The sequence below is a fragment of the Opisthocomus hoazin genome, chromosome 3, assembly GCF_030867145.1.
Source record: "Opisthocomus hoazin isolate bOpiHoa1 chromosome 3, bOpiHoa1.hap1, whole genome shotgun sequence".
NCBI classification, from domain to species: domain Eukaryota; kingdom Metazoa; phylum Chordata; class Aves; order Opisthocomiformes; family Opisthocomidae; genus Opisthocomus; species Opisthocomus hoazin.
Window position 1 is genome coordinate 27,058,391 of NC_134416.1, and position 14,650 is coordinate 27,073,040.

Sequence of the window (14,650 nt, forward strand, 5' to 3'; positions counted from 1 at the left end):
GTACTTGCCTGCGTGTCATCAGCACTGATGTCTTGAGGTATACTTTGACTCTGTGTAACAAATAGTTGATGTGTTGTCCTGAGTGCAGAGACTGTGACAGAGAGCATTAATCTTTAGATGTACTTTTTAATTACCTGCATCTCTTTCTAAACTTATCTCCTCTGACCATTAAATTGTGTATCCCACTCAAGTTAACAAGACAGGAGCCTAGGAACAGCTCACATGGGGCATACAAACTTTTTAACAGGACTGGTCATCTCCCAGGAGCATGGTTATCACAGCCGTGCTTGCATTACAGATATTGCTGGGAAGGCTTCTGTCTGATCTTCATCTCACCTGATGGACCATTTTCTCCTCTCTATATGCCTAGGGACATGGGGTGACCCAATGTCAGTCTTTGGGGACCTCAGCAGAGAGATGGGCCAGTTGTAAAATTTAGAGGTAGATTTTGTAGTCTCGTTGTAACATTTGGGAGCAGTAAGCTCTGGGATTTTGAGATGACTAATCTCTAGTTCTGCCTTCCATACAGATTTTTCAGTAATTATTATTTTTATACAAACACATTATTCTGGTATCACTATTAAAAAATGAGGCATAATATTGCCATATAAAATACTGCTTTTCTTGTACAGTGTATTTCGGCATTTCCTAGTGAAAGCTGAAGGGAAGCCTTTGTTTATAACTGAATTATTATAATAATGTGTTAAAACTACAAAGGACCAGTATCGTGAAAGGTGATGAACTGACAGGTTGAGGGAAGTCTTATGTTTATATAAAAGTCCGTTAATGTTAGCAAATCACATCTGTAAAGCACCTGTCACCCAGAAACTCCCACAAACTTTTGCAGATCTTCTAAATTTGGTACATGAATGCCCGCTCAGCCTTGTTCTTTCTGAAGCTGAGTGTTTGTCACAGAGTTTGTTTAAAGCAGACCTCGCTTTCTTCACTGCTCCTAAGGCAGAGGACCAAAACCACAAGTGCTGTGCAGTTTGGGACATACCGCAGCGGACAGTCCTGTATCTGTAAAGAGTCCTGGGAGAGGCTTGAGAAGAGCACAGTTGCTCTATGGGAGCTGTTAAAGTGAACTGAATTCAGCCTGAAAGAATGGTCCAGAAATCACCAGAAGCCGTTAATAACCGCAGGAAGCCAGACCTCTCGATTGTGGTCACACCCTCAGGAAAGCAACCGCAGCTGGGTGCTCCTCCATGATGGGGAGCCAAGCTTTGCTTTCACATGGTCCTTAAGCAAACAATGCCATGCTCCTGAACCACCAGCTCCCGCTGCTCCCTCCTACCTGCCTAATGGCTCGTGTTCTTTCTGCGTAGTTCGTGGTGTTGGATAAGTTTTGGCAGAGAGGCTCGGGGCTGGAGGAACTGGGATGTGCGAGGAGTTCCTCCTCCACTTGGCAAAGGCCAGGCTTGTGCTGCACAAGGGGATGCAATGCAAAGATACCTGGTGAGCTCGTGCTGGAGCTGAAGGCAGGGGCGCATCTGCAGAAGGGCAGAGCTTCTAGCGTGGGCCAGCTACATGGCTATAAAGCCACAGCGTGGCTAACTGCTGCCGGGGCTTCACCTCCTGCACTCTGCTGCGTTTCCCTATTTAAGCAATACCTGCCTGCGTGAGTTCAGGCTTTCCCCATCCTTCATTGCACAGTGCAACTACGACTTGAGCCCGACCTGGAAAATTCACACACGGCTCGGCTTATACACCCATATATCCTTGGCAACAGGGATTTAAGTTGTCATCAGCTTTTGCTGCACTGATACATATCCTTGGAATTATGCTGAGGACTTTGACTCTTTTTTTGAAGCCCACAAAACAGCAGCTGTCGGATGGTAATGAATCAACCCTTTTAGAAAAAATGGGTTTGTAGAGAAACACTGCAAATTTATAAACACTGTTTTTTCCTACATTGCAACATTCCCAGTTAGTGAATCTAAAAAGATTTGGAAGATTTGAATTACACATCCCCATTTCATGTCTTCTTTTTAATCTAATTATGAACACTGAGAACAGATTTGTCTATTTCTATTGCAAATCTCTTACAAATTGTCATGCATTAGAATAATTCCAGTATTTGAGCTGCAAACATAACCAGAGTGTTTGTCTTTAAAATAAAAAGCTACTGGGGAAAAATAGATCAACATATATATTTCGATCTTGTAATCTAACATGTAAGCAAATGTAGTGACTGTAATGACAAGTGAAAATGTTTTAGAAGTCTTATTTTTAAACGTGAGGGTATTTGCCCCAAACTGACACTGCTAATAGCCTGTTCCAAACAGCACAGCTGGCTTCTGACAGCAGCCACCTAATAATAGGTGAGACCTATAATGAGAAGTGTGATTAGCAAATAGCACTAAGCAATAGAGCAAACAGGCAGAAAGAAGCAATTCAGACCACAGGGAATGCTGGATTTTAAGATAAAATCCTTGCATAAATGAGGAAGCAGTAGAAGAAGGAGCTGAATATAGATGATAAGATGAAAAAGTTGAAAATAAGAAAGAAGAAAGAAGAAACAATATCTTCACTAAGATTAAAGGAAAACTGACACGGGATGGGACTTCTCTGCCAGTAGAATGTGAAATGCTAGAGTAACTGAATAGCTGTTGGCAGATGGAGACTGTCATGATACTCTCCTGCAACTCAAAATCAAACAGAAGAGGGAGAGCACACATTGTACATACACACTAGCAAGATGTGAATGCCGGCATCCACGTGGAACCCGAGCCCTTTGAAGATTCTCTGATTAAAGGCATTGCTTTGGGAGTGTTTATAAGCTCAATTCTGCAGAAAAACTGATCCAGCCTTTAAACCACACTCCCAGGTCTCATGCAGACTGTTACATGTGGTTACTAACACATCATCCCATTCACTTCAAACACTGGGTAATTCTGCTTATATACTTTTTTTTTCCCCTGCCCCTGCTTCTTCTTCCTCGTCTCTGCCTCCCATGTTACCTGCTTTCCCTCTTGTAGGTTTTATGAGACAGGGGAGGTTTTTCCTCCAGGGAAGGTCAGAGCTCCTCTGCCTGGACTCAGTGGGAGGCCCTGAGAAGGGCGCAGAGCATGAATCATGCTAGGGGTATTCATCTGCGGTGTTCGTTCCCTTTAAAGCATGTTCATGGTTACTACTTCACTGGAAAAAGAAGCCTCTGGTCTAGTGGGCCAGTAATAATGTTACGCATACAAACTGCCACGCAAGACCAGCTACCTGGTGAACTTTGCCAAGTCTGTAGGATTTTTGTGCTACATTATGGAAAATACATTTAAAGCAGGATTTTTCTACAAGTTGTCTTCTCCTCTGACACGTACCATCCCAAAACCGGCTCAATTGTCAGAAATCACAGGTCCCAAAGCCCCTGTCAGAAATAAGAGCTCTTGCGCATGGTCTGTCTGCCTCTGGGCTCCATCTTGTGCTTCAGTCTGTTTAATCAGCATGAGTCTAAGGGTCCTTCTCTCTGCCTATAGCCAAACTAGTTACCTTCCACACATGTAGAATAACACAGTAACAGGAAGAATGGCTCTTCTAACCTTACCAAAGAATGTTCCTCCTCTGCTCAGAGGAATTAACCAGCAGCAATTAAAGACCTAACTCTGCATTTCTCAGATAGGTCTCCGATTGCTTTGAGAAAGGGAGAGCAAACAAAAGAAAAGTGTTGACATATTAATTACAAGCTACTTAGTTGACGTCATGTCCACAGAAGGAATGTATTTGTGCTGAAAAAACAAATAACTTCTTAACTGTTGTGGATAAACATGTGTCAGATAGGATCTATTGGAGCGATTTGGTAAAGCACGTAAGGATGTAAATCCCACTTTGAAGAGAGATTTACAGCTTTACATTGTATCACCACTGGCAGCATGACCAGAGATGAAACTTCCATTGATTGGCTTCAGTGAGAGTTAAAAATAAACAAAATTAAATCCCCTGGCTGTCCAAGAGCACAAAGGAGCTGTTCCTGCTCCAGAGAACAGAATGTCTACCTTTGGGTTATCTTCTGCGCTGGTACACTGGCAATTTTTCCAAATTGAATGAACATTTCCATGGTGCTACTGTCACAATTTAAATTAGTGTAGAAAATGAATCTTCTTCCATAGTCTGTTTGAAGCAGTTGGCAGGAAAAAGTAATCCCAGACTGGGAAAGTGGAAAAAATAATCTCCAGGGTACTATGGTTCGCTGCGGCGGAGCCACCTTGCTGCCATGCCAAAATCTCCTACAGCTACCTCCAGAAACTGAGGGGAGAGAAGCGTTTGAAAAACACTTAGAGGGAGATGATGCCATATCCCCAGGGTACTCTGCTGCAACTAAGGTACACAGCTGGCCCCCCAGGTCCTGGCGTTATCAGCCCCTGGAGCATAAGAGGGCCACTGGCTGGGGTTCAGGCTGTTCCCCATTCCAGCACCAGCTGGTCCTCCCACCCCATAAAGCAGCCTGTTTATGGAGCTGAGCTGGGGGTGTTCATGTGGTGTCAAACTTTGCTTAAGGGCCACTGAAGGAGGACCTCTCGCCTAGCAGGGGCAGCAGGAATATCCCGTTCACAGCCCACAGTGGGGAGGACGTTCATTTGTTTCAGATGGCACACTTGCAAAAAGGATACCTTAAACCACTTACACTGAGTGACAAAAGTCAGATTATCTGATAGCCAAGAACTGTAGCTATCAGGTTAGTTACAGTTCAGATCTAGGAGCATTATTGATAAGAACCAGTCTGATCAGGGGAAACAAAGTGGAAATTTCTGTGCTGGGAATTTCCCCCCCACCCCTCCCCTCCAGATCAGTCTGCACTTAAGTTATTCTCATGGCTTTTAGTGGCATGAAAATTCGACTGTTTGTAGGAAGGCAAGGAGACAGCTGAATATTTTTAAAAATAAAGTATTACTGAATTGGGGGCTGGGAGCAGAGAGGGGTCTAGAGAGAGGATCTCACGAGGAGCGTGAGAGAATGCACAGCAGACACAGGAGACTGCCAGTGACTGGTGTTGGCAGAGCAGTCCTGTATGAGGACAGAAAACACAAAAGCTCCTCTCTTGGAAGGACATATCAGCAGATTTCCACCACACAACCAGCCAATAAAAAAACAGATGAAGGCTGTTATTGAGACCTGTACACTCTCAACGTGAATTTAGAGAGTCGTGATGGACTTGCTTTAGATAGCAATGGGGGAAACTAATTGTGAGACCCACCAAGGACTTCCTGAATGCAGAGAGCCGAGGAACAAGGAACAAGAAGCAGACCTGCATGGCTGTGCTTAAGGAGTTATCTGTTCTCCCTATGGAATTTTGGATGTGATATGTAAGTGTGCTTACAGACCTTGCCAGTGGTAAATTAAGAAATGCAGTAAAGTAAAACTTCTCTGGTTATTAGTTTCAGAACTACTTTCTGGACTGGAGAACTGATTATATGCAGTCACAGCTTCTTACACTTTTGAACAAAATCCTTGCACTCTATATTAAAGTTTCCTTCTTTCCCGAGAAAGAGACCTGTAATCCAAACATCTCAGAAGGGTTCACAGCTCCTGCAGCCAGGAAGTACCTGTGGACCCTTCCTATATCTCGTGCCACAGCATCCCAGGTAGTAAGGATTTGATTGTTCTTCTCCAGAAAAGCTCAGTCATTAACATCATATTTCCATTTAAATTGAAACTCTTACATGTATTTTTCAAGGGTTCTGAACAGGTAAAACAGGCAACTCCTAGTTCAGAAGTTAAAAGAGGGAAAATAATGATCTTTATGAAGGTATAAGTAAATTTGTATTTATCTGGCAATGGAAGATCCAAGAATCTGATTTTGCCAATATATTAATAGACCGGAGATAAGAACAACTATTGTAGCTGACATGCCTTCTCTTACAACAGACATAGGTCTCCCTTCAAAAAATGGCACACAACAATCATCAGGTAATCATAAAATTAATGCAATTGTTTATGGCTATTCAATCGTCTGTGAAGTTATTAGATGACAGGGGTTTACCCATTCCTTTTCCATTTTCAGTACAAGTCCTGAATATATATAGAATTTTGAATTCAAGGATGACTTTGTCAATGATTTGTTATTGAAGACAGAGATTTCTTTTTTTAAACTTGTGTGCAAATTATAATAGAAATACAGTATACACTTCTTTTTTAAGGTACTTTTTGAACACATCTCTCCCAAAAAATTGTAAGGCACAGTAATAAAATGTTTGCAGTAATAGATTTCTTAGCTTCATGTAAAATATTTATGTAACTGCAGAAAGACGTGAATTTCTTATCGTCCCAATACATAAAACAGGTCTTTTAAGTTTGGCAGCAGACTAACCCATACTCTAGTCCATATCTAAACTCCGTACCAAATGGTTTTCCTAATACAATGACTAGCACTTGCAAACCTGATAACTTTAAAAGAACATAGGGTATGTAGAGTGTAGAAGAGATGCACTAATTACTATGCAGTACAAGGGATATTAGCAGGTAGCAGCTGGGATCTGATCTCTAGACTTTGGAAGTGTTCGGATGTGTTTAAAACTTATTACTCTAAATTGCAGCTATTATGCCCAGTTCTGTATTTAAGCTTAGATTTTCACTTCCTTTTGCACAGACTGGTATTCTTTCAGCTAATGCTGAAGATAAGTATATATCAAAAAAACCATCCCTGAAGATGAGAATATGCCCTGCAGATATGACCTGCATCTCTGTTGGAATTCAGGTAGCAGGTATGATTCTAAAAATTTCTTTCAAAGCAAAGGGCAGAGATTGACCCACATTTTTAAAGAAACTTGTAGTTTATAATTTAATGTTGGGGTGAAGGAGCCCTGCCAAAAGAAGCTTCCCAGCATCAATAAGAATGAAAAAACATCATTTTTATACAAAAATACCTTTGAGTGTTGGGAGAATACTGTACAGTTCAACAGACAGCAATGACCTATCACAGCATTTCAAAATTTCCTGAGGTTTCTTCAAGAGTCTAAACTCCCAAACTCCTCAGCACTCAACTTTCAAAGCCCTGTTCTTCCACACTTCATTTTGAAACGATTTTTATCCAATTGTGTGGAGTTTACTTTTTTACAGTCCTGTGAATAGGGGTATTTGCTGATGTCTCTCAGTCAAGACATAGAAAAAAAAATCTTTTTGATTCTGTGGTTTGGGGAGGTGAAGGGAGGGAGGAGCAATCTTCTCATTCACAGTGGAGGATGGTGAGGATTTAACCCTACAGACTCTGTTCCTTGCTGAAGCTCAGCAATGAGCAGAAGAAAGGCAGGGGCCACTCAGGAGCATGTCAGCTCCTCCATCACATCGCTGAGTGCACTGTGCTGCTGGCTGTCCATGGAGCTTCTCCAGAAAGGATGTGCAAGAGATGAAGACTGAGTGTGTCACCTATGGATGAAGGAATTCATCTTGACTGGAGAGAAGCAGCCAGACATAGGTTTGAATGAAGCTTGTCTTCATCCCAAGTAAATAATTCAAAAGCCAGGCTGTTAGTGACACTCTTGCCTCTCTGGCTGGGTCTGAGAAACTCTTCCCCAGCAGCATTGCTCCTGAGCCTTTCTGTACTCCCAAGCAATGCTTTTTTGGTGAAAAAGATAGTTAGCTGATAAAATCTCAACTCTTGCTATAAGACCTGATCTAACATCATCTCATTGAACTTATTCAGAAACAATGAATAACAAATACATCATCCCTGAAAGCAAGAGATTCTGACCATATTCAAATTAAGGAGATGTAAATATTGAGGAAAGAAGAAGAGTACAATGGTCAGGGCACTGGCTAGTAATGCACGGCCTTTCTCGATACCTCCTTCTGCCGTAGCTGTCTTGTAAGACCAAGGCAAGCAAAGTTAAATTCAACTCTCAGTGCAAGCATATGTCAACTGTAAACAGGATAAAAGGGCTTCCTTTCCCCGCAGAAACACAAGTGCTTTAAAGATGAGGAGGCAGCTCAGAGAACTTTGGTAATTACTAAATACAAAAGTACCGAGAGGTGTTTCGGCAATCAGGCGTTCCAAACACCAAAGTCTTTTGCTTTGTAAAGGCAGCAGTGGAGCAGGTGGTTTTAATGAAACTTTTTAAAAGCCTTGGTAACTTTATTTTTGCGGATAATCCAGCTGACATACTCCCACCACCGAGCCTGCCAGTTCTGGGGGTCGTAGAGGTAGCAATGTTTGAAGCTGAGTTACAACAAGCTATAGGTTGAACAGAAGAGCTGTCAAAACTATTTCATTTAAAACTCCTGGTTTTACTCAAAGTAGATTCAAGTGAAGAAACTAGTAATACTTCTTAGCTTTCAGTAAACTCATATTTTTATACTTAAACGTCCGGCTTGCCAGCTCTCATCATAGTCTGTAAAACTTCTTATGCTTTTCTTAAAGCTTGAGATATTGAAGAAAAATAACTATGAGAGAATTACAAATTTCATGTAAAAGTAGTAATTTTCTAAGCCCTTGCGGCTGCACAGGAATCACTCATTCCAGTGGTTAAAAGTTGACAGTCTAATACCTCAGTGTGTGGAGACCACCCACGATTAGGAAAACCTGAGGAAGGCAATCCTGAGACTGTACCCAGATGATCCAAAGGACCAAGTTCACGCTGCTCTCACTCTGTCACGTTAATGACATAAAGACCCTCATTACATAAGCCAGTTGAGTCACCCCGAGGACTGATTTGGAACGGTGCCCTCAGTGTGTAGCTTGGGTGGAACCGAGCAGCTCCATGGAGATACCGCTGCAAACAGAACTGGCTCTTTCCAGGGACTCTTTCTTCGTGTATTCCTTCAGTGCCTTCTGCAACAAGCAAGACATTGCTTAGCAGTCGTGTCCCGCACATACGCATGTCAGCACTAAACTACTATGAAGTGAACTGACACTTTCCATTCTTTGACGTTAATATCTGTTTACTCATTTCTTTCACGTCGATCTTTGTTTCATTTTGTCTCCTTACTGTACAAAACCCGTCATGTGCTGGGAGATGAATCACTGAACTTTCGTTGCCTATTAGCTCCTCTCTGTGATTGTGTAAAGCACTACACCAGATACTAAGTGTCCTAAACCAGTTTCTACAGCTAAATCCATGTTTCACAGCGGGTGTAGACCATGGCATCCCTGGGTCCTAATCAGTCCCCCCACTGTCCAGATCACCAAACAGCTGGAGAGCTCAGAGCTGGGGTCATTCCTGGGGCCGCTTAACAGAGATTCTTTAACAGATTACATGCATAAAATAAATATATTAGCATTAGATGTGATTTGTAACCATAGCACACCCATCTGTTGAATCTCAAGTCTAAACAAAACCAACAGATGAGGAGTATCAAAGGAATTAAGAATGCTAACTTAGGAGTCAGAAATTAATATAAAATAAAGCTATTACATGCATAACTTTAGACAAATGATTGCAATCTAACACCCTTACCGCAGTGTCATTGGTGGTAATGTACACCAACACATCCGAGTTGTTTCTACCATTAATGTATCGGTAACAGTTCCACACGCAGCTTATCAAGTAACCCTGCAAAGAAAATGGATTTATTATTCTGTGTAGAAAACAAACCACATATGTTTTTCTGTTAGAGCATTTCTATTCTCATATAAATATGAATATGAGCCTGATAGAAGCACAGGACAGTCACTTCACTGGCTGTAGTGGCTATAAGTATGTGTAGGGACTTTGTGAGTAGTGCAACACCGTTCTTCATACTGATAGAGTTGGGATTGTTCAGTCCTGAGAAGAGAAGGCTCCAGGCAGACCTTACTGTGGCCTTTCAATATATAAAGGGGGCTTATAAGAAAGATGGAGACAGACTTTTTGCCAAGGCCTGCAGTGACAGGAGAGAGTCCAGCGGAGCGCTACAAGGATGGTGAGGGGACTGGAACATCTCCCCTACGAGGAGAGGCTGAGGGACCTGGGCTTGTTCAGCCTGGAGAAGGCTGCCAGGGGACCTAATAAATGCTTACAAATATCTGAAGGGTGGGTGTCAGGAGGATGGGGCCAAGCTCTTTTCAGTGGTGCCCAGCGACAGGACAAGGGGCAATGGGCACAAACTGAAGCACAGGAAGTTCCGTCTGAACATGAGGAAGAACTTCTTCCCTCTGAGGGTGACGGAGCACTGGAACAGGCTGCCCAGGGAGGTTGTGGAGTCTCCATCTCTGGAGATATTCAAGACCCGTCTGGACAAAGTCCTCTACAACCTATTGTAGGTGACCCTGCTTCGGCAGGAGGGTTGGACTAGATGACCCACAGAGGTCCCTTCCAATCCCTACCATTCTGTGATTCTGTGATTCTGTAAAAGGGCAATGGTTTTAAACTGAAAGAGGTAGATTTAGATTGGCCATAAGGAAGAAACTTCTTACGATGAGGGTGGTGAGGCACTGGCACAGGTTGCCCAGAGACATTGTGGATGCCTCCTCCCTGGAATTGTTCAAGGTCAGGTTGGATGGGGGTTTGAGCAATCTAATCTAGTGAAAGATGTTCCTGCCCACAGCAGGGGTGGGGGCTAGATGACCTTTAAAGGTCCCTTCCAACCCAACCCATTCTGTGATTATATGGTTCTATGATTATGGATATTTGTGTTGCACTACAAGCCGCTCCATCTAGGCAGAGATACTGCAATCTAGACCTATATGAATGAAGTTTACTACTCCAGATACTTAATATTACAGCACACTTCATGTAGACTAATTGTTTTAAAAAGAAACAGTCCCTTTGGGCCTGAATATGGCTAAAGTATTATCATTTAGTGTATATAACCTCTGTTTTACTTAAATAAGCAGGTCACATATGCTGACTTTCTTTCTTACACCTCTCTAGAAATACAGAGAGATATGAGTTCAGTCAGACACCTCATTACTGTGCACAGGATACTGCGTACCAGCAGGGGTGAGTTTTACAACAGAAAATGAAGGTACAAGTTAGACTGTGACAAAAAAAGAGAAGGTGCTGCAGATGCAGAATGTCTCAGGGACAGCAGCAAAAAGGAAACAGAAATCAGTTTTGGATTCCTCTATGGTAAGGACATTTAACTATTGTCAACTGGGGATTAGTAGTATTGGAAAGTGAAAGCAAACCCCAGTAAAAAGAGCACAAGCACGCTAGGGACTGAAGAATCATCAAGAAAATTACAGGAAACCTTCCTTCTCTTGTGAGTGGAAGCCTGGCCAATGACTGTATGATGATCCTGTAAACCACCTGCATTGTTTCAATGCTCTGTTTCACTTCATTTGACATTAAATCAATATATTCCATGTGACTGGAATGGTCTGGGGTCTTCCTATTCTTGCCTGACTAGAGAAAATTGCCGGTCTAAATTTTTTTTTTTTGAAATCTGAAATTATTTCTGACCTTTTAACCATTATTACAAATACTTCTTTTTTTTCAGTATAAGGCAAAAAAAATGTGTTATTGCAGTAATAATCCTACCCCAGGTTCATAAACTTCACTGGTTTTGGTGCTGGAGCTCACTGGGCTCTGGGTGGGTAGCACTGCTGCCTGGCAAAAAACTAGTTGTCTCCACTTTTTTTTTAACTGGTTGGGTGAAGTGCTCACATCCATTATCTCCTTCACCAGCAGGAAAGATTCCAGTCTGGCCAGCAGAGATGAGCAAAATGACTGGAAGGAAGACAAGAGACAATAACACGTGGAGGAGCAGGAGTCAGATCCTCAGCGTGCCAGGGACAAGGCTGGTGCGACTAAGCTGGTGCTGGAGCTTTCTGCTTCCCACATATTCACACATGACAGTGATGAGGAGAATTGTATGTTTTGATAGTGCCCAAATTATGTTTTTACTTAGTAGGTTCTGCATGGCAATTCTTTCACAAACCTAGTGCGTGCAAATCAAACTGGCAGCCCTGACTGGATTTGCATGTGTGTCTTGCCACGAGTGAGTCATAATTTTGTGACTCACTTGCACTGATGACCCTCCAAAAGCCTCTTATCCTTTTAAGCTGCCCTGTGCTTCCTCCCTCTCCAGAGCTGTCACACATGAGCTGCATTTTTCAGGATCCACATGACTCACTCATGGCTCACTTGCAGATCAGGAAGAGTTTTTTCCATCAGAGCCGAGCTGGCTGAAATCCAGTAAGTTTGCTTCCTCTTCTTTACAGCAGCTTGCAGACCCTGCATGACTTGGAGGCGTCGCAGACTTTGACAATACTTTCAACCGTCAAATGGGGAGAGCAAAAGTCTTCTGGAGTGAGCTGAGTCCCAAGGGAAAGTTAGACTGGCTCTACAGCCTGAGCTGTGGGCTAAGCAAACCTGCCCCAGGCTACTGAAACAAGTGGAGTAAAGGCACATACGTGGAGAACTGCATCTTTTCCAGAATTAAATAAAATGTCATTGCTAATTATAAATAGTAATAAGTAGTTCAGTAGCTTTCAATGCTCAGATACTATGGGCTGAGAAAGGCATAAGAGCCTGTACACGACAGACACTGAATAGAGACAGACACAGTACTCTTCTGTGGGGACACAGCCCATCTGTGTAAGAAACCCTTTACATTAAGCCTACCTATTTGCAAACCAATTTCTTTACTCCTTCTGTCAAAATCCAGACTGAGGGAAGCCCCGTTTCAGATAATACAGTATTATCTGGGAGCAGCTAGTGGGAGATTTGTTTCTGAGTGCTCCCGTTCCATTACTTGTGGTGAATTAAACACATTTAACCCCACAATGAACCCCTACCGCTCCTCCAGCGCTGAGCCCTAGCTCCAATCAGCCCTGCTGCTGCACGCACAGGCTGTTTCTCAGTGGGTGAGGTCCGTTCCAGCCCTTGAACTAAAGAGGTCATGAGCCAGCACACACGAAGTGATTGGCCCCGAGACACTGACCCACATACCATTTATTTCTGAGTGCTCCCATTCCATTACTTGTGGTGAATCAAACACTGAGCGTGGTGGCAGCTCAGAACGTGCCCTTGTCCAAGTGCTTTGGGCAAGTGCTGCTGGCCTGTGAATTGTGAGTCACAGAAACTCATTTCCTCAACCTGTAACTTCTTCTTTAAACTTGTTTAGATCATTATTTTCTACTGATGTTGCTGCACCGTTAGATAGGATTGCTGATTCAGTTACCAATTTGTTTTCCTGAAAAACTTGGCTGGGGTTTCAAATACTGCTTTGAAATGTGTGGCTGGACACACAGTATATAAATGTATCGATTTTTCTCTCAGGAGACTAATGTTCACTTTGGAATAGGCCCTATGTGAAAGGCATTAAGTCACTTCAGCCTCATTCACGCTTAGTGGTGTTCCCAGGTACCATGGCACAGGCTGCTGGTGGACGCCTTTTGGAGGGGGGCAGCCCCAAGCAGCCACCACGTGAACGGACGGGCGCACAAGAAGGGCTGAATCTGGAAATAGGCACCGTGCCTACTTCTACCAGCTCTCAGTCTTCCCCTTTGAATAGTGGGAGATGACTTGAGCCTTTAAGGAACTGGAACCGACTAAACTTTGTAAGCCTGCCTCTGGCCGTTGTCATTCCGCTTGCCCTTGTTAAGCAGCACAACGACAGTAATGTACCGCGCACAGCTTCTGCTCGTCAGACACGTGCCCGACCAGCTGACTGACTGGCATCTTCGTGGAAATTAGAGGTTACTGTATACTGCTGTTTCTTGTAACGCAGCAAGGAGAAGTCTGTGCTGATCTGGGTCACAGCAGCCCTCCGGGCAGCTCCCTTGCTGGCAGCAAGTGCAGGATGGATGCTGCAGACTCAACAGAGAGCCATCCGCTCTGAGTCCCATCTTATTCTCCAGCTGCTCTGAATTTTCTGTTTGCAGGGCAGGGCTGGTCTTCAGTAACTGGTGAAAATGAGATAAAGGTTTCAACACAAACTGAAATTTTTATGAAGATTTCAGAGGGATGCTAATGGCAGATCAGTTGGCCACATGTATTTCTGATGTTGGTGCTGCAGAAGGAGAAACAATAGGTTGCTGTGCTGATGAAATCTGCAATCAAATCCATCTTCTCAGCACACTAGCATGTGTATCTTGTCAGAATAAAAAAGCTGTACAAGAACCACTCCTTATAACTGCAAAGGAATGCTGTGATTGAAAGAATTTATGATGCCAAACCAAACCGCTGTCCTGCAGCCCTCTAAATGGGCCAGGACATCATCTGCTGGCTCACAGTCACACATACTGAGCTATGCAATTTAAAGCAAATGACCCCTGCTTTAGAGGTTCTTCCACTATAAGTACCCATGCAGGGATCTGCCCAGGCTTTCATGGAGCAGGTGGCAACCTCGTGGCTCTGTGCTGGCCATTCCTGGGAGCAGGAGTCAGAGCTTGGCTGCTGGGGATGTTTTCATGGTCCTGGCTGCTGCTCCAGCAGCCCTGTGGGAAGGTAGCAGATGCCGGGGCGATGTGCTGCAGCAGGTCAGGGTTAGTCCTGCCAGGAGGCATCACCTGGGCTGAGACACGAAATCTCTCAGAGTGAGAAGACTTCTCTCAGGGTCATAAAACTTCATTCTGCATCACTCTTTCCCATCTGCTGAGGACACCAGGATGAGCAGAATGGTCTCATACCCAGGCTCCACACCTCATACAGTGAGATTATGGGCATATTAAGGAGACCAGGGCTAATACTCAGTTTGCTGAAGATCAGCCTGTCTCTTTAAGCTCAAATACCTTTCAGCTGCCCCACTGGCAACTGCCTCTTCCTACCTACTTTCCAGAAAAAGAAAGGCTAAAAAGGAA

The 14,650-nt window shown here is 43.4% G+C and overlaps 1 protein-coding gene across 1 annotated transcript in view; it reads right to left on the reverse strand.

Annotated features, from left to right (window-relative positions):
- The window catches only part of LAPTM4B (lysosomal protein transmembrane 4 beta), a 62,570-nt gene that overhangs the window by 11,581 nt on the left and 36,339 nt on the right, over window positions 1–14,650 (reverse strand). Inside the window, exon 6 of the mRNA XM_075415232.1 lies at window positions 9,381–9,476. Coding sequence (XP_075271347.1) covers window positions 9,381–9,476 — 96 coding nt within the window. The remainder of the gene's footprint in view (window positions 1–9,380; window positions 9,477–14,650) is intronic.